This window comes from Lampetra fluviatilis, chromosome 73 (genome assembly GCF_964198595.1).
Source record: "Lampetra fluviatilis chromosome 73, kcLamFluv1.1, whole genome shotgun sequence".
Classification (NCBI taxonomy): Eukaryota; Metazoa; Chordata; class Hyperoartia; order Petromyzontiformes; family Petromyzontidae; genus Lampetra; species Lampetra fluviatilis.
The window spans coordinates 2,238,685-2,258,848 of NC_136347.1; the positions used below are offsets into that span (position 1 = coordinate 2,238,685).

The 20,164-nt window shown below is 50.6% G+C and overlaps 2 protein-coding genes across 3 annotated transcripts in view; one reads left to right on the forward strand and one right to left on the reverse strand.

The window, feature by feature from the left end:
* LOC144953280 (thyrotroph embryonic factor-like) overlaps window positions 1-5,714 on the forward strand; it is a 24,260-nt gene extending 18,546 nt beyond the window's left edge. For both annotated transcript variants that reach the window (XM_078883851.1, XM_078883852.1), the window contains one exon: window positions 5,072-5,714. Coding sequence is in view for 1 of the 2 variants with exons in the window: in XM_078883852.1 (XP_078739978.1) it covers window positions 5,072-5,116 (45 nt within the window). In the remaining variant the exon portion in view is untranslated. The remainder of the gene's footprint in view (window positions 1-5,071) is intronic.
* LOC144953281 (uncharacterized) lies at window positions 2,103-12,005 on the reverse strand. The gene is made up of 5 exons (XM_078883853.1): window positions 11,832-12,005; window positions 7,665-7,822; window positions 5,708-5,924; window positions 5,048-5,086; window positions 2,103-3,670 (listed from the first exon to the last, which is right to left on the reverse strand). Exons 1-5 carry the CDS (start codon window positions 11,854-11,856, stop codon window positions 3,402-3,404), a joined length of 708 nt encoding a protein of 235 aa, XP_078739979.1. The 5' UTR covers window positions 11,857-12,005; the 3' UTR covers window positions 2,103-3,401.
* Between the last annotated feature and the right edge of the window lie 8,159 nt (window positions 12,006-20,164).

A 20,164-nucleotide genomic window follows, 5' to 3' on the forward strand; every position in this document is an offset into this window, starting at 1 on the left:
TAGGTATCAAATTCCGTTTAAAGGTTCTTGAACTCGGAATTGGTTGTAAATTTGTTCATTATGTGTAATACAATATAGTTCGTGTACTGTTACATGTCCACTACCTGGTTTTCTGAAACATGTAAAGTACGTATTTTGGTTGCTAGGTATGAAACACAACACTGCTTTTTTCCCTCCTGATGACGATCGCTTGCGTTGTGATCGAAACGTCGTAGTTTTTTGTTATTTTCTTTCAACCTATCTCCGTGACTTTACCGAAAGACCCAAATAATACAACAGATTTCCCTAAGTTACAGCCTCTATCCCTACCGCGTTTCTTGCCCCGCTTTTCGTCGCCATAGACAAGTGTTTACACCCCCCCCCCTCCCATTAACACGCAGTAGTATTCCTAATTCAGTGAACACATCACCAAATACTGAGGTTTGCCTTGGCACGGGATGCCCGGCAGTGCATGAAACTGTCAAAGAGTCGGACAACTTGGGGCAGAGGTCGCAAACGGGTTTTGATTCCTTACCCGTACCCGTACCGGGCCGCACCAGGGTCACAAATGGGTTACCCGTACCCGGCCGGGTACGGGTTCCCGTTCCCTACCTGTACCCTACCCGAAATGAGTGACAAACGGTTACTCACCAGTGACTCACGGCCTACCCGTACCCAGCCGCACCAGGGTCGCAAACGGCTACCCGTGCCCGGCCGGGTACGGGTAGCCGGGTATCGGGTAGGGTATCGGGTACCCGGTTGCGACCTCTGTCCCTAACCCCGACGTATACTGGGACCCCCCCCCCCCGTTGTAAAATAACTTGAGCTCTGTAACACGACGATGACATTATACCAACACGAGGAGCTCGTCCAATGGCGGGCAGGAAAGAGAAGGCTGGCAGAGCTCTCCGCTGATTGGGCCGAGAGAGAGGGAGAGAGGGCCACGCACAGGCTCCCACAGGGCTCTACACACAGGGCCTCACGTGACCCCACGCGGTCCTACAGAGTTACACAGAGCCACGCACAGGCTCCCACAGGCTCCCACAGGGCCCCACAAGGCCACACACAGGGCCCTACACAGAGTACAAAGAGGGCTCCACACAGGGTGACACACACAGGGCCCACTGAGCCCCACAGCGTCACAGACAGGGCCCCACACACAGGGCCCCACAGCGCCCTACACACAGGGTCACACACACAGGCCCCCACAGGGCCCCACAGGGTCACACACAAGGCCACACAGACAGGGCCCCACACACAGGCCCCCACAGGGCCCCACAGCATCACAGACAGTGCCCTAAACACAGGCCCCCGCACAGGGTAACACACACAGGCCCCTACAGGGCCACACACACACGGCCCTACACACAGCCCCCCACAGGGCCCCACAAGGCCACACACAGGGCCCCACACACAAAGCCCTACACACACAGGGTCACACAGGGGGCTCCACAGGGTCCCCCACAGCCAGAGAGAGCAGGGAGACTGGGTGCCACGACGGGAGATAGAACTGGGCGCTGTGAGCTGGCAACCACTCGGTACTTCCGCTGCGTACGGACTCGGTGCTGCTGAGATCTGACTGTGGCGGCCGATGTGATGGGTAAAGGAAATGCTTGAATGTTTGTCGTGTGTCGAAGCAGACATGCGAACGAGATGGACAGGATCTGATTGTGTTTTTGTTTATTAATTGTACATTCCACAGTAACAGATAACTCGCTGCGTACACGATTACACGCGGATATCTTCTCTATTGTTGATCCAAATCATACTGGTAGGAACCTCCTGGTTACACCAGCCCACGGGGGATTATTGTGTCCGTCGTGCAGGGAGGGGCTGGGTGGGGAGGGGAGGGTGGGGAGGGACTGGGTGGGGCTGGGTGGGGAGGGGCTGGGTGGGGAGGGTGGGGATGGGCTGGGTGGGGAGGGTGAGGCTGGGTGGGGGGTGGGGCTGGGTGGGGAGGGTGGGGAGGGGCTGGGTGGGGAGGGGAGGGTGGGCAGGGGCTGGGTGGGGGTGGGGCTGGGTGGGGAGGGGCTGGGTGGGGAGGGGCTGGGTGGGGAGGGTGGGGCTGGGTGGGGGGTGGGAGGGATGGGGCGGGAAGGGGCTGGGTGGGGAGGGTGGGGAGGGGAGGGTGGGGGGTGGGAGGGGTGGGGCTGGGTGGGGAGGGACTGGTCACCCCGTGGTGCCCTTATAAAACTCAACGTTTCACCTACTCACGCCGGCTTGTGCCCGCCCTCACAGTCGGGCATATTTGCGGAATACACCACGCCGCCGTTGACACAGGCCATTGACCGAGCAACCCAACGTTCCTACCAGCTCCCTCTGCAGGAATGTGTTTTAAAATAGATAGGTGAAATCAATGAAAAAATTATCAAACAACATGAAACAATATTCACCCACGTGCTATCAGAGCATATCTATAAACCCGTATTCCTATAAACCCCACAATAGTCAGCCTACCGCTGATTCCACTGTGTTATCAGAGAAGACTTAAACCCATACTCCTAGAGTTACCCTCCCCCTGGTTAAAATTAAGAGTGGGGTTGTGGTGATGGGTTGGGGTAGTGATAGGTGTTGTGGTCATGATAGGAGATCGTGATAGGGGTAGCAATAGGGGTAGTGATAGGGGTAGTGATAGGAGATCGTGATAGGGGTATTGATAAGGGTAGTGATAGGAGATCGTGATGGGGGTAGTCATAGGGGTAGTGATAGGAGATCGTGATGGGGGTATTGATAAGGGTATTGATAAGGGTAGTGATAGGAGATCGTGATGGGGGTAGCGATAGGGGCAGTGATAGGAGATCGTGATGGGGGTAGTGATAGGGGTAGTGATAGGAGATCGTGATAGGGGTATTGATAAGGGTAGTGACGGAGATCGTGATGGGGGTAGTCATAGGGGTAGTGATAGGAGATCGTGATGGGGGTAGTGATAGGGGTAGTGATAGGAGATCGTGATGGGGGTATTGATAAGGGTATTGATAAGGGTAGTGATAGATCGTGATGGGGGTAGCGATAGGGGCAGTGATAGGAGATCGTGATGGGGATAGCGATAGGGGTAGTGATAGGAGATAGTGATGGGGGTATTGATAAGGGTCGTGATAGGAGATCGTGATGGGGGTAGCGATAGTGGTAGTGATAGGAGATCGTGATAGGAGATCGTGATGGGGGTAGCGATAGGGATAGTGAGTGATAGGAGGTCGTGATAGAGGTTGCATATTTCACCACGAGCATGTTCGTGTGGTTAAGGCGGACTTCAATTGCAATACTCGGTGTCTAGTTGATGTTTGAACATCTGATACCACCACCACCCCCTCCTCCATTATTGCTGCGAAGGGGTAACGAAGCCGATTTCTTCAGGCACCATCTCCCGAGGGGTTGTTCATTTGGCCAACTTCTCCCTCCGTCTGGCTCCGTGCCGAGAATCACTACACGGAGACCTGCTTCACCTGGGAGCCGCCGTAGCTCCCGTCCATGACGGTGATGGTCACGAGCGGTCGACCGCCACCGTCCCCGCACGGGGCGTTCGGACCCCGACCCTGGCCGTGGTCACCCAGATTCATGGCCTTGTAGCTCGCCGCCAACGCCCTCGTTTTGTTGGTCCTCCACTTGGCGTAGACCAGACTGCCGATAACGAGGATCACGCAGAGCGAGGAGACGGCGATGATGGTGGCGACATTCATTCCGCTGCTTACCTCTGCGAGACACGGGACAACGAGGCATCAAGTTCAAGTTTCATTTATTAGGTATAGCCCTGTGAGCCATTCGGCTCTTGAATCGGTTGCAACCGCAACAAACAAAAAAACTAAAACATGAACAAGAAAACATCTTAAAGTGAATATGTGACCGAGTGCAAACAGAAAATCCAAGAAAAGACAGCAACATATTGCAGAAAAAGCACCGCACACCAACGCTGTGTGCAAAAATCCCAGTGGGATGCAAGTCAAACAACAACAACAACCACAAGACAACTTAGATTAAGGCCATCAGTCTAACTCTGTACTACAGTGCGTGCATGGACACTCACGGTCACACACGTCACACACGTCACACACGAGCGAGAAAGTCGTCTGAGCGGTCCTCCTTTAACCTCGGCGGGTCGCGTGTTTGACATCGTGGGGTCAACCGCACCGCGCGCTTTCACACTGGTCTGGAACGCTTCTTCCGTTGCGATGTTAAGAAGCCGCTGGGAGCTGTGTATAGGCCTCGGCAAGGTAAGGTAAAAGTGTAAAAACAACGAGCCTACCTTTACCCTACCTTTTACCCTTACCACAATACAATCCCTCTACCCTACCTTATACCCTTTAGCAGGTAAGGTAAAAGTGTAAAAACAACGAGCCTACCTTTACCTTACCCTTTACCCTTACCCCTTGGCATGTCGACACCTTTACCCTTTTACCCGGTAAAAAGGGTAAATGACCTTACCTTGCCGAGGCCTAGCTGTGTATGCACTTTTACATCATCATCTAGATTGAAGCGCTCTCTTTTCTGGAGAACTGCTTCTTGTCCTTACCCCCCCTGCTGCCACTGCAGATTACCGCGCGAAGGAAGTTCAACATCGATAATTGGTATTTTACCCTTCTATCTGGCAACAAAACTGACACCTTTTTTTACAAGGAGTCATGTTTGCATAGACCACAATACCTGCAGTCATAATGCTAACAAAAAACATAACTCTGATAATGTATGCACTGTCCTTGAAGTTGATTGGTCCACACCCGAGACAGCTTTCCTTAGAGCCTAGTCTCACATGGGTTGGACCGGATGACGCCAAAAGGCGTGTGGACCAATCAACTTCAAGGACAGTGCACATTATCATAGTTGTGTTTTTTGTTTGCATTATGACTGCAGGTATTGTGGTCTATGCAAACATGACTCCTTGTAAAAAAAGGTGTCAGTTTTGTTGCCAGATAGAAGGGTAAAAAACCAATTATCATATTTTTTTACTGGCAAATGAGGTTCCAATGGTGTAAAAGTTCAACATCGATGCTATGACCTGCCGAATACACACCACACACACAGACACACAGAGGAGCAAACGAGAAGAGGAGGCGACCTCTCCATCGAAGTTTACCTGCTTCCGATCTTTGGTTTGCAGGGACAGCCGGCGGATCTGCAAACAACAAAGAGACACAAAACGTGAGGAGGAGCGGAGTGGCTGCTTGCCACTCACTTTCAACGGGGCTCAAAGAGCGTCAATGTGAACGCGTCAATTGACTCAGGGCGGCGTCTTACAAAGCGAGGCCTGTTGTTGTTGTACACGGTGCAACAACAGGAATAAGAAACCACCATCGGGGTCTACAGCTTGACGCGGATCGCGCGACCTCGTGGCAACTCGGACACACGCAGTCGACCGCAAGATTCCCGCACGGTGTCGCAACTGCGCTGCTCGCGATGATGCTGCTGGTGTCTCTCTCCCACGTCTCCCTCTCGTCTCTCCCTCTCGTCTCTGTCTCGTCTCACTCATGTCTCCCTCTATTCTCCATACTGTACACCAGAGGTCGCAAACGGGTTTTGATTCCTTACCCGTACCCGTACCCGGCCGGGTATCGGGTAGAGTACGGGTATCGGGTACCCGGTTGCGACCTCTGCTGTACACGGATACAGTATATTGTGTGCTACATTCAATACATTTACCATGCAAGTTACGTTCTATGCTATAAAATATTAATAATTTTGCATTCAAAACACTTCCCGGGAACTTTTCAAACGTGACCCTCGGTAAGTTTGGTACCTGATTGCTGGACGTTGCTGCCCGGCTCACGGATTGTCAGGCGAAAGGTGGCCTTGTGCTGTTTGTTCTCCGCCATGTCAATCACTTCACAGGTGTACGAGCCTTCGTCGTCATGTTTCAGCTCGATGAGTTTGATGCCCGCTTCTCCCGCGCTCAGATCGCCTTCCCAAATCACGCGGTCCGTTTTGCGCTTCAGCCTGTTGTGATAGTAGAGGATCTTTAAAATGGGATCAACAAGGGAGGAGAGGACAACGACACACAGAGGACATTGATTGTAACACTGGTCAACACACTTTTTCTGGCATAAGGTATTCCAACGGTTTTAAGGTAATTTTGGGGTGCTGATTTTCAAATCTGGCGTCAGTTTTTGTCTATCACATCAGGTTTTTGAGAAGTCAAATATTGCATTTTCAATAAAAACTGCAGAGGAAAAATATTAAATAAATGTGAATATCTACATAAAATGATATTATAAACACACTATCCTAAAAATACAGCACCATATTTTAACACTAAAGCAGTCACTGACTCGCATCCACTCCAACATTTACAATTAAAATTCAGAAGAAAAAAACGCCACTTTTTAAAAAATGTTCTTGCTGTGGTTTTCACACCTGATGATGATTGCTTGTGTTGCAATCGAAACATCGTGAGAATTTTATTGTTTTATTTTATTATTTCCCTTCTACGTGACTTTACCGAATGAACCAAGAATATGAATCCCTGCAGTCACGAAAGCTTTAAATCGAAATTCAAGAGCCGTGACGTTTCGCCGGTAATTACAACAGCAACAACAACCACCATCACCAGGCAAAAACTCAGAGTTGTGGAGAAATCCTCCTGCCAATTGCACAAAGCGTTGATTGCCAGCTCTGTACATTCGTACACGGTTCACACAATATTGCTTTTGCAGAGACCAAGGTACTCTGCAAACCTTCGGGCTACCATCAAAATTTGTCCATGAACCCATCCATATATATAATGTATAAACACAGCAAGGCCGTAATTATATTATTTAATTACAATATTCAAATATGCTCAAAATGTCCCCCCCAATATATTGCTCTCAAAAATATTTAAAAATAATAATTGCCCATGCTATGTAAATAAAAACAACAATTTGCTAAACCGTGGCCACAATATCTGGACTTGTCTTCATATAACAACGCATAGATTTCTGTTTGTATTATTGTGGTTATGGTTGTACTTTATTAATCCCTAATCTCTGCCATTACATACAACGAAACAAGAAATGGTAAAATTAAATAAAAACAGAGCAATGTAATACAATACACTATTAGACATTATTGTACAACATAAATGAAAAGTCCATCCCATGTGCTAGTGATTCTTTTTTATATTTTAGGCAGGAAATTCGTTTTCAAATTTAGATTTTTTTTTCTGGGGGGGGGGGACCAAATCTTCCACATTGATAAATAACGCGATCTAACCCAAAAAAACCTTTATTATGAATGCCTACGGATGTCGATTCTAAAACAGTGGAGGGGAAAAAAAACCGAGTGACCCAGAGATAAGCTACGCGACCACGGGGAGAGAGAGACACGCAAACTCCAAATATACAAGAAGCGATTTAAAGCTTTCGTGACTGCAGGGATTCATCTTCTTGGTTCTTTCGGTGAAGTCACGTAGAAGGGAAATAATAAAATAATAAATATAAAACAGAATAAAATACAATTCTCACGACGTTTCGGCCACAACGCAAGCAGCAGTTTCTTCACCTGAGGACGGCTGCTTGCGTTGTGGCCGAAACGTCGTGAGAATTATTTTATTATGTTTAATTTTTATTATGTTATTACTTCCCTTCTACGTGACTTTACCGAAAGAACCAAGAAGATATACAAGAAGCGTCAGGGTCGGGATCGAACCCACCGCCTCCTGCACACCAGGCGAGGGAGATGACATCTCACATCGCTGCTGTTGCTGCTGTTGCTTTTACCTGGAATTCGTCACCATCTAGAAGCAATTTCCACTGCACGCTGATCGCAGCGACGTCCTTGGTTCGATCAAAGTGGCAGGGCAGGCGCACGGACGATCCCAGGTCGCCCTCGACATCTTCAGTGTCAGCCAGGACCGCAGAGACCTGCAGAGCGAGCACTGGGAAGCAGAGGTCGCAAACGGGTTTTGATTACCCGACCCTGGTGCGGCTGTACCCGGCCGCACCAGGATCGCAAATGAGTGACAAACGGTGACTCACCGGTGACTCACGGCCTACCCGTACCCGGCCGCACCAGGATCGCAAATGGCTACCCGATACCCGGCTACCCGTACCCGGCCGGGTACGGGTAGCCGGGTATCGGGTAGGGTACGGGTATCGGGTACCCGGTTGCGACCTCTGCTGGGAAGACGCACGAGCAACAGGCCACGTTGATACTCTTAGTTCTTTCGGTAAAGTCACCGTGTAGGTAAAAAATGTAATTAAAATTAATAAAAATAAAACAATAAAATCACGACGTTTCGGAGGCAACACAAGTCTCCGTCATCAGGTGGGACCGTCACAGCCAGATTTGCTGCATCACTTGATGACAGCCAGATTTGCTGCTGATGCAGCAAGTCTGGCTGTGACGGTCCCACCTGATGATGGAGACTTGTGTTGCCTCCGAAACGTCGTGATTTTATTGTTTTATTTTTATGAATTTTAATTAAAAATTTTACCTACGTGACTTTACCGAAAGAACTAAGAGTATGAATCATTGCAGTCACGAAAGCTTCAAATCTAGAATTAGGCCACGTTGACCCAGCTGAGCGATGGCAAGAGAGCCGAGGGGTGAGTTTGATGAGGGAGTGAGCAGGTGAGTTAGAGGGTGAGTCAATGAGCGAGTGGATACGCGGGTGAATGAGTAGTGCGTTTGGTGAGTGAGTACGTCAGTGAGTGTACGGGTAGGCGGTGAGTGAGTGGGTGAGTGAATGAGTGGGTGAGAAGGTGGCTGAGTGGGTAGGTGGGTGAGTGAATGAGCGAGTGGATAAGCGGGTGAATGAGTAGTGCGTTTGGTGAGTGAATACGTGAGTGAACGAGTGGGCGGTGAGTGAGTGGGTGAGTGAGGGAATGAGTGGGCGGTGAGTGAATACGTGAGTGAGTGTACGGGTAGGCGGTGAGTGAGTGGGTGAGTGAGGGAATGAGCCCTGTTTGGGTGGGGGTGAGTCGGTGATTGAGCGGGTGGGTGTGTGGGCGAATGGATAGTGCGTTTGGTGAGTGGTTGAGTGAATACGTGAATGAACGAGTGGGTGAATGAATGGCCACATACGATGCAAAAGAAGTTCAACATACACTACAATACTATACACATAGTCACATATTCACTTTAAGATGTTTTTTGTTGATGTTTTTTTGTTTGTTGCGGTTGCACCCGATTCAAGAGCCGAATGGCTCACAGGGCTATACCTAATACATGAACTTGAACTACAATACTATACACATAAATACTACTACACACTACAATACTATACACATACACACTACTACACACTACAATACTATACACATAAATACTACTACACACTACAATACTATACACTACTATACACTATACTATACACTACACAACAATAAACTACGTTATTGTATTTGCCAGCTAAAGCCCACTGAGTTGTGTAGCTCTTTTTCAACGCTTTTACTGCACTTGTTTGTCGTGGTCAAATCTTGTCATCAACATTTAGTCAACTTCCCATTGTCCAATCAATTCCAAATTTCGCACGCGGACTCAGATCCGGTGACAGTGCATGCCTGTAGCAAAATCGACATCAATTAATCAATTAATTCGCTACTTTAAAGCAATTGACATTTTGTATTTATATATATTTGTGTGTTGGTCAAAACGCCGCGGTCCCTAAACTGTGGAATCGGCTCGCACACGAAGCAGGCGCCACGTGCCTCGGGCGCCATTAACGAACTTCTCGACCGCGAGTTAAACGAAGTTGTTAATAAAACCGTTGCTTTAAAAAAAACTTTTTAAAGTAATCAACGTTTTTGGGTTTAGATCGCGTTATTTATAAATGTGTCGTAACCCTCCACCACCCGACACGGCCAATCAGTAAAAAAGTGTCACGTTGACAAAAGACAAATAGTTCACTGCTTTAGCCCACCGGTGTGTTGAAGCGTGAAACCACAACATTTACAATTTGAGTACGACGTCTCGCTGATGCTGGATGCAATTACCAGCGAAACGTCGTACTCAAATTGTAAATGTTGTGGTTTCACGCTTCAACACACCGGTGGGCTAAAGCAGTGAACTATTTGTCTTTTGTCAACGTGACACTTTTTTACTGATTGGCCGTGTCGGGTGGTGGAGGGTTACGGCACATTTATAAATAACGCGATCTAAACCCAAAAACGTTGATTATGAATAATATTGGTCGCGAAAGCCTACGTGTTAAACTGTTTTTAAAGTAGTTTATTTCAGAAGCGACCTGGTCACAAATGATTGCGCAACGAAGTGGCTTTATGCTCATCGTGTGGAAATATACAGCAGCAGCCAACTACGCTAAAGGTGTGATGTTGATTCTAAATTTTGGGGGGGGGGGGATAAAACCGGAGGAACCGGAGACGAAGTCCACGCGGCCACGTGGAGAGAGAGAAAGACGCGAAAATACAAAATTAACAACAAGAATTGTCAGGGTCACGATCGAACCTACAACCTCCTGCATACGAGGCGAGGAAGATGACATCTCGCTACGCAGAGGACGGAGAGTGATGATATATGGACCTCGGTCTATATAACCCAACTAGCTGTACTACCCGGCTGCGCCCGGGGCTTGGATTCACCACACCCGGCCGCCTTTGTCTCTCCGGTGGCGATGTTCACACCACAACAGTTACTCGTTTGAGGCTGAGTCGACCTAGGGGCGGCCCAGGAGCGGTTGAAATAATCGTCACCAGTGGTGGCCGTGAGCGGGAATCGAACTCGGGTCGCCGGGTTCGTAGCGCGGCGTAGCGCGGCGTAGCGCTAACCGCTACACCACCGCTCCCCCCACACACACACAGCGCACTAACCACTACACTACAATGGGTTACGCTTCCACACGCGCGGGTCACGTGACAGATGTGACGTCACAGCTCACTTGCCGTGCAAAAAATCTCTGCATTATTGAGCTCCCCCCCCCCCCCCAAGAAAACACAAAAGTGTATTTTTATAATTGTTGCATGGTGTACAGTCTGGAAAGTACCCACACGGCACTACACTACACTATACACTACACTATACACTACACTATACACTAGTGTTGTACTAGTATACTACACTATACACTACACTATACACTACACTATACACTACACTATACATTTACAATTCGAGTATTGTGACGTTTCGCCAGTAATTACAACAACAACCAGCCCAGAGTTGTGGAGAAATCCTCCTCACTATTATGGATAAAGAGCTTAGTAGCTCTTCGGATTGCGGCCCCCCTCCGAGATGAGTGAAAGAGATTGACTGCACACAGCCACCACGAGGTGGCGGTCCACCCCGTTAGGATTGTCTCTGTGCGCGTGTCTCGAACAGACACGCGCACAGAGACACGTGTCACCAAAACAACAACAACCGCCATTCGCCACTAAGTGGCGGTGATGTCACCACAACGTTTGTGCCAGGCTAGGTGCACCTCTCAGATGAGAGGTCACGGGACAGACCCTGCAGGTGCCATGGGTTGGCTGACTGAGATGACTGGCAGATGCACCACCTGTGCCCTCTACTGTGCCAGCGCTCCGCTCGTTGTTGTGAGCGTCGCTCCTCCGCCCTCCGTTGTTGTTGGAGGGTGACTGCCTCCAACTGCCCAGTAGCAGCATCCTTCACGAGCCTCCTCCACAGAGGCCGATCTTGACACCGCTGGTACCAGTCATCGGCAAGTCCACTCAGCTCCACGTCCTCCTGTACCACATCACTCCATCTCTTCTCTAGCCCGTGCCGCGCCCGTTTAGCCCCCTCGATCCGGCCGAACAAAAGCTGTTTAGGCATGCGGTGGCTGGGCATGCAGCCAACGCAGCCTTGCCTGCCGGAGGAGCTCACCGATGGGACTTTGCCCAGATCTTTCCGTCACACACACACGCACGCACACACACGCACGTCACACAAACGCACGTGTCACGCACAGTCCCCGAGGTGTCACTCACCAGCGAGTGCCACTCTCCACGCCATCGTCGTCGTCGTCTCCGCTGCTACGACATTCAGGAGCAGCAGCAGCACCACCACCAGCAGCAGTAGCAGCAGCAGCAGTGGTCTCAGGGTCTCTCTCTCTGCCCTCTCTTCTCACCTTGCTACCCCCACCCCCCCTACGTCTCGGTCTCACTGCGCCTTCCTCTTCTCTCTCTCTCTTCCGTCTTTGCCTCTGTGCGTGTGTGTGTCGGTGTGTGTGTCAGTGTGTGTGTCAGTGTATGTGTGTATGTGTGTCTCTGTTTATCTGTGTGTGTCTGCCTGTGTAAGTGTCTCTGTGAGTGTCTCTGTGTCTCTGTGAATGTGTCTGTGTGTGTCTGTGAGTGTGTCTGTGTGTGTGTCTGTGATTGTGTCTGTGAGCGTCTCTGTGTGTGTCTCTGTCTCTGTGTGTCTGTGTCTCTGTGTCTCTGTGAGTGTCTATGTGTCTGTGAGTGTCTGTGTGTGTCTGTGAGTATGTCTGTGTCTCTGTGAGTGTCTGTGAGTGTGTCTCTGTGAGTATCTCTGTGAGTGGCTGTGAGTGTGTCTCTGTGTATGTCGCTGTGTCTCTGTGTGTGTATCTGTGTCTCTGTGTGTGTCTGTGTCTATTTATGCGTTGTAAACACTGCGTCGTGAGCCCGAGTGACTCAAAACTAAACTCGCCTCGTCTTCCTCTTTCTCGATAGGGGATTACCCCCCACGTCTCTCCCCCTCCCCCTTTCTCTCCCCCTCCTCTATATCTCAAGCGGTAGCTATACATAGACATACAGACACATAGACATACACAGAGCTGCATAGATACTCTAGAGACACAGACACTCGTAGAGATTGAGTGGATGAGTGAGATGGTGAGGGAATAGGTGAGTGAGTGAGCGGGTGACTATGTGAGTCAGGTGAGCGGGTGAGTAGGTGAGTGAGTGAGCGGGTGCGTGAGTGAGAATGTGAGTGGGTAAGTGAGCGGGTGAGTAGGTCAGTGAATAGGTGAGTGTGCGGGTGAGTGGGTTTTTAGGTGAGTGAGTAGGTGAGTGGGTGAGTGAGTAGGTGAGTAAGTGGGTGGGTAGGTGAGTGAGTGAGCGGGTGCGTGAGTGAGGATGTGAGTGGGTAAGTGAGCGGGTGAGTAGGTGAGTGCATAGGTGAGTGAGCGGGTGAGAGGGTTTTTAGGTGAGTGAGTAGGTGAGTGAGTGAGTAGGTGAGTAGATGAGTGAGTAGGTGAGTGCGTAGGTGAGTGGGTGAGTGAGTAGGTGAGTGGGTGAGTGAGTAGGTGAGTGAGTAGGTGAGTGGGTGAGTGAGTAGGTGAGTGGGTGAGTGAGTAGGTGAGTGAGTAGGTGAGTGGGTGAGTGAGCGGGTGAGTGAGTAGGTGAGCGGGTGAGTGAGTGGGTAAGTGAGGCGGTCACGCACACTAACTCCACTGCAGTCAAGGGTTACACCTCCGGGTGCACGGGGTTCAGTTCCTGCTTTCGATTGGGGGCATCTCACGCAACCAGGACCACGACCATAATCCATGCTCGCAGTGTCTCTCACCACGTGACGCAGGGGCGATGAAATGTTACCTCCCTCGCCCTGTATGCAGGAGGTCGTGGGTTCGATCCCGACCCCTGAACGATGTCCGCCGCTGCATATTTGGAGTTTGCGTGTCTCTCTCTCTCACCATCATCTGGGTGGCTAAGGGATGTTGACTGCCTCGCCTGGTGTACAGGAGTTCGTGGTTCGATCCCGACCCTGGCGATGCCAATTGCTGTATATGTGGAGTCTGCGTCTCTCTCTCTCTCACAATCATCTGGGTGGCTAAGGGATGTTGACTGCCTCGCCTGGTGTACAGGAGGTCGTGGGTTTCGATCCTGCTGTATATGTGTTTGGTGGTCGCGTGGATGTTTCTCCGGTGATTCCCTCCACATGTAGAGGAGAATCCACATCACAAGTTCAGATTGTTTGGCTGCTGCTGCTGCTATCAATGTCCACGTGGCCACAAGCCTCTTCGTTGAGCTATCATTTGCGGGCAAGTCGATTCTGAAAAAAATGCGACATAAACCCAGTGGGGCTTACCTGGTAGGATAAAATTATTTAGTTCGTTTATTGTGTGGTCTATAATAGTGTAGTGTGTCGTGTATAGTGTAGTGTGTAGTGTAGTGTATAGTGTACTGTATAGTGTAGTGTATTGTGTAGTGTATAGTGTAGTGTATAGTGTAGTGTATAGTGTAGTGTATAGTGTAGTGTATTGCACTATAAAGTCGTGTATGTTGGCTTCTAAAACAGAGCTCCATAGCTCAGAGGGGATTACTTGGTAAATAAAAAAGTGTTTGGCTTTAGTTTTAACTTGTTTTTGCACTAAAAGTCATTTCGATGACCCTTGCGAATTTGACTTTTATGCTAGCGTCTCGAATTAATTTTCACCATGGTTACATAAAACACGCGACTTGACTCACTTGCAAACTCACACACCCACTCGATCAACCACTCGCCCACCCATCCACTCAATCAATCACCCACCATCTCAATCACCCACCATTTCACTCACCTACTCACTCACCCAACCACTCACCCACAATCTCACTCACCCACTCGCCCACCCATCCACTCAATCAGTCACCCACCATCTCACTCACCTACTCACTCACCCAACTACTCACCCACAATCTCACTCAACCACTCGCCCACCCATCCACTCACTCAATCACCCACCATCTCACTCACCCACTCACTCAATCACCCACCATCTCACTCACGCACTCACTTGCTCACCCACCATCTCACTCACCCACGATTTCACTCACCTTTAAACTATTGTCATTGTCGTGCGTATTTAATGTGGCGCTGCACTCAGACTTTTAATAAATGTTTTCTCCTACAACATCAATTAAATTAAGTAGAACGTGTTGTCTCTATTTATTTAAAGTTGCGCATTTTGATGTGACGTCACATTTCCCAAACCCCCCCACCTCGTCACACATCGTCACAAATGTCTGGCCCCACCTCCCCCCAGGTGCGTGACGTCATTTATGGACGGCCCCATAGTTTTAGTTCCCGGCACAACGCCTTTACCAAGGCGCTGTACAGACAAATGTTTGACTTGAATCGCCAGTTGGGCAGGCAGCGGGCAGCTCCTGCCGAACGGCGTCACGGCGTCTTTGACAGGCGCCGTGAGTGGAGTTGTGTTGGTGACAGACTTTGACTTTTAAACAACTTTTATTGCCGCCAACAGCAACAGCACTGGACATGAAACACACAAAGTCACCAGCAAACAAACAAACGCTATGAATGCACGCGCTGTGGCGCTAAACGCACCGCGCACAACACGAAAGAAAAGTCACGTGGTGGTGGTTGTGGTGGTTGTGGTGGTGGTTGTGGTGGTGGTGGTTGTGGTGGTGGTTGTGATTGTGGTTGTGATTGTGGTGGTGGTGATGGTGGTTGTGGTGGTGGTTGTAGTGGTTGTGATTGTGGTGGTGGTGGTCATCGCGCACGCCACGGTGACAAGCGAGCAGTTCAGAAGGTGAACACCACGAGGGTGCCGTCCACGCTGGTACAGAGAGGGGCTTTTCCAGCTCCCCAGCGTTCGAACAAGACAGACAGAGAGGTCCTTCCCCTCGCCTGTAGCACGCTGTTGGGGCAAGTGCTGTTCGGAGCGAGCGAGTAGCAGCAGCAGGGGCTATGAAGGCCGGCAACTGTGGCACACTTTCAACTTAAGCAACATGTGCCGCTCGCTCTCTTCTAGCATGTGTACCTTTAGCATGTGCACATGTTGTTCTCTGTTAGCCCCGCCCTCCCCCCCAATACGTTCCATTCATTGGCTACCACACTCAGATAAGCTCCTCCCCCCCTCCTCCCCCCCTTAACTTGTATTTAAGAACTTGTATCTTGGAATTTTTGCCTCACTTGATACAGCAAATTTGGCTGTGACGGTCCCACCTGATGACGGAGACTTGTGTTGCCTCCGAAACGTCGTGATTTTTATTTTATTTTTATTTTACTTTTATTAATTTAAATTTTTACCTACGTGACTTTACCGAAAAACCTAAGAAAATGAATCCTTGCAATCACGAAAGCTTCAAATCTAGAATGACCACGTGGACATTTATAGCGGCCACAGACTCCAGACTGCAGGCGTGGGAATGTCCGGCCCGCGGGGCTCGTATGAGGCCCCAGAAATCATTGTGTGTGGCCCTGCCAAGGCCACCACAGGCGGGACTCGAAATTCAATAAATCTCGGAGCAAACCTGGCAAAGCAGTTGCGAGTAGCAGCAACATCATCATCATCAACACCAGCAGCTAACATCACCACACGCCTCACCAAAGAGAAGCAGTTCCAGCCATCGCATTAGGGGCGCGTTAATTAAATGTTTGACCAAATATAACGGGCTGATTTTTAAGTTGATGATTTTGTATGGCCCGCGAATGATGTTACAAATATCCAAATGGCAAAAGAAATGTTCCCCAGCCCTGCTCTAAAAGCGTGAAGTTTATAAATGTTTCATCCACACGATCACGGGACAGAGACACGCAAACTCCAAATCTCGAGGCGTCAGGGTTGGGATCGAACCCACGACCTCCCGTACAGGAGGCGAGGTGGTTAACATCTCCCCACACGAGGGGGGTGGGTGGGAGACCAGCACCAAGCACGCCGTCTCGCCTTTGTCTCCACAGGGGCGATGTGCACTGCACCGCACCTGGGAAACACACGCAGGGCGGTGCTCACCAGGGCGACGGCTCATTTAGATTTGAAGCTTTCGTGACGGCAAGGATTCATATTCTTAGGTTTTTTCGGTAAAGTCACGTAGGTAAAAAATTAAAATTAACAAAAGTAAAATAAAAATAAAATAAAAATCACGACGTTTCGGAGGCTTGTGTTGCCTCCGAAACGTCGTGATTTTTATTTTATTTTTATTTTACCGAAAAAACTTAAGAATATGACGGCGCATTTGTTGATTTGACCTGGCGCTGAAAAGTTGCACGCAGCAGAAGAGCTGACGATGCGGGCAGTGGTGAGAAGGAGGCTGCCACTATTGGGAAACAAACGAACAGCAACAACAACAACAGCAACAACAACAACAACAACAGGAAAATGAAAAGTGTGTTGGTTGGAGAAATGTAAGGGAGCGAGAAGGAAAGGAAGACTCGAGCGGAGAATGGCTTAACGGCGACATCGAGAGAGAGAGAGATCGGTGCCAGACACGATGTGTCCACTCACTCACTTGAGCCATATTGGCACTACAAGACAGAGAGAGATAGTGGGTGAGTGAGTGAGTGGGTGAGTGGGTGGTTGAGTGGGTGAGTAAGTGGGTGGGTGAGTGGGTGGGTGGATGGATGAGTGAGTGGGTGAGTGGGGGAGTGGGTGGGTGGGTGGGTGAGTGGGTGGGTGGGTGGGTTGGTGGGTGGGTGAGTGGGGGAGTGGGTGGGTGCGTGAGTGGGAGAGTGGGTGGGTGGGTGAGTGGGGGAGTGGGTGGGTGGGTGAGTGGGGGAGTGGGTGGGTGGGTGAGTGGGTTGGTGGGTGGGTGGGTGGGTGAGTGGGTGGGTGGGGGAGTGGGTGGGTGGGTTGGTGGATGAGTGAGTGGGTGAGTGGGGGAGTGGGTGGGTGGGTGAGTGGGTGGGTGGGTTGGTGGGTGGGTGGGTGGGTGAGTGGGGGAGTGGGTGGGTGCGTGAGTGGGGGAGTGGGTGGGTGGGTGAGTGGGTGGGTGGGTTGGTGGGTGGGTGGGTGGGTGGGTGAGTGGGGGAGTGGGTGGGTGCGTGAGTGGGGGAGTGGGTGGGTGGGTGAGTGGGGGAGTGGGTGGGTGGGTGAGTGGGTGGGTGGGGGAGTGGGTGGGTGGGTTGGTGAGTGGGGGAGTGGGTGGGTGGGTGAGTGGGGGAGTGGGTGAGTGGGTGAGTGGGTGGGTGGGTGAGTGGGGGAGTGGGTGGGTGGGTGAGTGAGTAAGTGAGTGGGTGGGTGGGTGGGTTGGTGAGTGGATGAGTGGGTGAGTGAGTGAGTGAGTAAGTGAGTGAGTGAATGAGTGAGTGGGTGAGTGAGTGAGTGGGTAGATGGGTGAGTGAGTGGGTCGGTTTTTCCAAACCGGTTTTCGTGACCCGGGGCAAATGTTCCACTCCGTCAAACGCGCGACGAGGATTATCGCCACGAGAAGCCACCCCGGTGACGAAGAGCTTCATAGCTCTTCAGATTCCTCCTGAAACAGCCTCACGGTGTCCCTCCAGTGGTAGCGCCTCCACATCGCCGCTCCGCTCGCGATAGCGCGCCGCGGGATGTGTTTCGTGAGTTCCCTAACAGAAAGGTGAATTATTTTGCGTTCGACATTAATTCGTAATGATTCAATCGTTTTCATATTCAAGTTATTTGTGGGGGGGGGGGAATCGATGGGGGTCTACTGCGTGTTTGTCGGCTCGGAGTTAGAGTTGTAATGACAGCACCGAATCGTATCGCTCATTTTTTATTATTATTAAATGAATGGGAAAAGTCGTTTCCGATTCATATTCTTAGGATTTTTTCGGTAAAGTCATGTAGGTAAAAAAATAAAATTAATAAAAGTAAAATAAAAATAAAAATCACGACGTTTCGGAGGCAACACATGCTTCCGTCTTCAGGTGGAGCAGTCACAGCACGATAGCTGTATCAAGTGAGAGAAATTCCAAGAAACAGTTTAAGTATATATACTGGTTGAGGGTGGGAGGAGCCAAGGTGGGCCCTGGATATTATTATTGTGAGGTTCGGTTCGGCTGAAGCACGCTGCTAGGAATGAGCCTTTGTTGTGTAAACTAGGTGCGGATGATGTAAAGGTGCACGCAGTAGACCGATTCACAAGATCTCGTTATAACCGAGCTCTCCTGAAGAACGCATCCCCATTCGTAAACCGAGGAATGATCATTCTGATTGCCATCACTCCTGTCACAGCTACTTGTTGGGGTGAGTGTGGATGGTGACCCCACAGCTCAGGTGAAGTCGGGAAATCCCCGCCGTGTTAGGCAGGCGTGGGAGCGTGCCGAGAAGCGACACTCGCGGGAAGGAATGCGAGCCCCGAGCTCAACAATCGAGGCTCCAGGTTGGCATTTTAATCGCATGCAGTCCGTCAATGACATCGCGTGTGGCAGTGTGTGTCTGTGTGTGTGTCGGTGTGTGTGTCTGCGTGTGTGTGTCTGTGGGTGTGTGTCTGTGTGTGTGTCTGTGTGTGTGTCTGTGTCTGTCTATGTGTGTGTGTCTGTGTGTGTGTCTGTGTCTATGTGTCTGTGTGTGTGTGTGTCTGTGTGTGTGTCTGTGAGCTCCTCCGGCAGGCAAGGCTGCGTTGGCTGGGTCATGTAGCCCGCATGCCCAGCCACCGCATGCCTAAACAGCTTTTGTTCGGCCGGATCGAGGGGGCTAAACGGGCGCGGCACGGGCTAGAGAAGAGATGGAGTGATGTGGTACAGGAGGATGTGGAGCTGAGTGGACTTGCCAATGACTGGTACCAGCGGTGTCAAGATCGGCCTCAGTGAAGGAGGATCGTGAAGGACGCTACTGGGCAGTTGGAGGCAGTCGCCCTCCAACAACAACGGAGGGCGGAGGAGCGACGCTCACAACAACGAGCGGAGCGCCGGGTGGCTAAAGCACAGCAAGTTGGTACAGTAGGGGGCACAGGTGGTGCATCAGCCAGTCATCTCGGTCATCTCGGTCAGTCGACCCGTGGCACCTGCTGGGTCTGCCCCGTGACCTCCTGCCAGCGGGCGTTCGACACTTCACGTGGCCTCAAGGTGCACATGGCCTGGCACAAGCGTCGTGGTGACGTCACCGCCACTTAGTGGCGAATGGCGGTTGTTGTTGTTGTGTCTGTGGTGTGTGTGTGTAGCCTTAGGTCGCGACTCAGCCTGCAGTGAGTAACCGCAGCTGGTGCGAGTGTGCAGTAAACCTCGCTGCTAGGGGAGACAAAGGCGGCCGCGAGGTCTGTGGTGTTGGCTACCCACCCCCCTTTTGTGTCGCGTGCCGGTCGTCATCGGTGCCACTCGCTAACAGCAGCACTTGTCCCAACAGTCTGTGAAAGGCGACACGGGGAGGAGGGGGTCTATGTCCTTGTGTTCTCTGTGAGGAGTGGTGGCGCAGTGGTTAGGGGCCATCCATCTAGATCAGGGCTGGAGAACCTTTTTTCTGCCAAGGGCCATTTGGATATTTGTAACATCATTCGCGGGCCATACAAAATTATCAACTTAAAAATCAGCGCGTTAGATTTGGTCAAACGTTTAATCAACTCGCCCCTAATGCGATGGCTGGAACTGCTTCTCTTTGGCTAGGCGTGTGGTGATGTGAGCTGCTGGTGTTGATGATGTTGCTACTCGCAACTGCTTTGCCAGGTTTGCTCCGAGATTTATT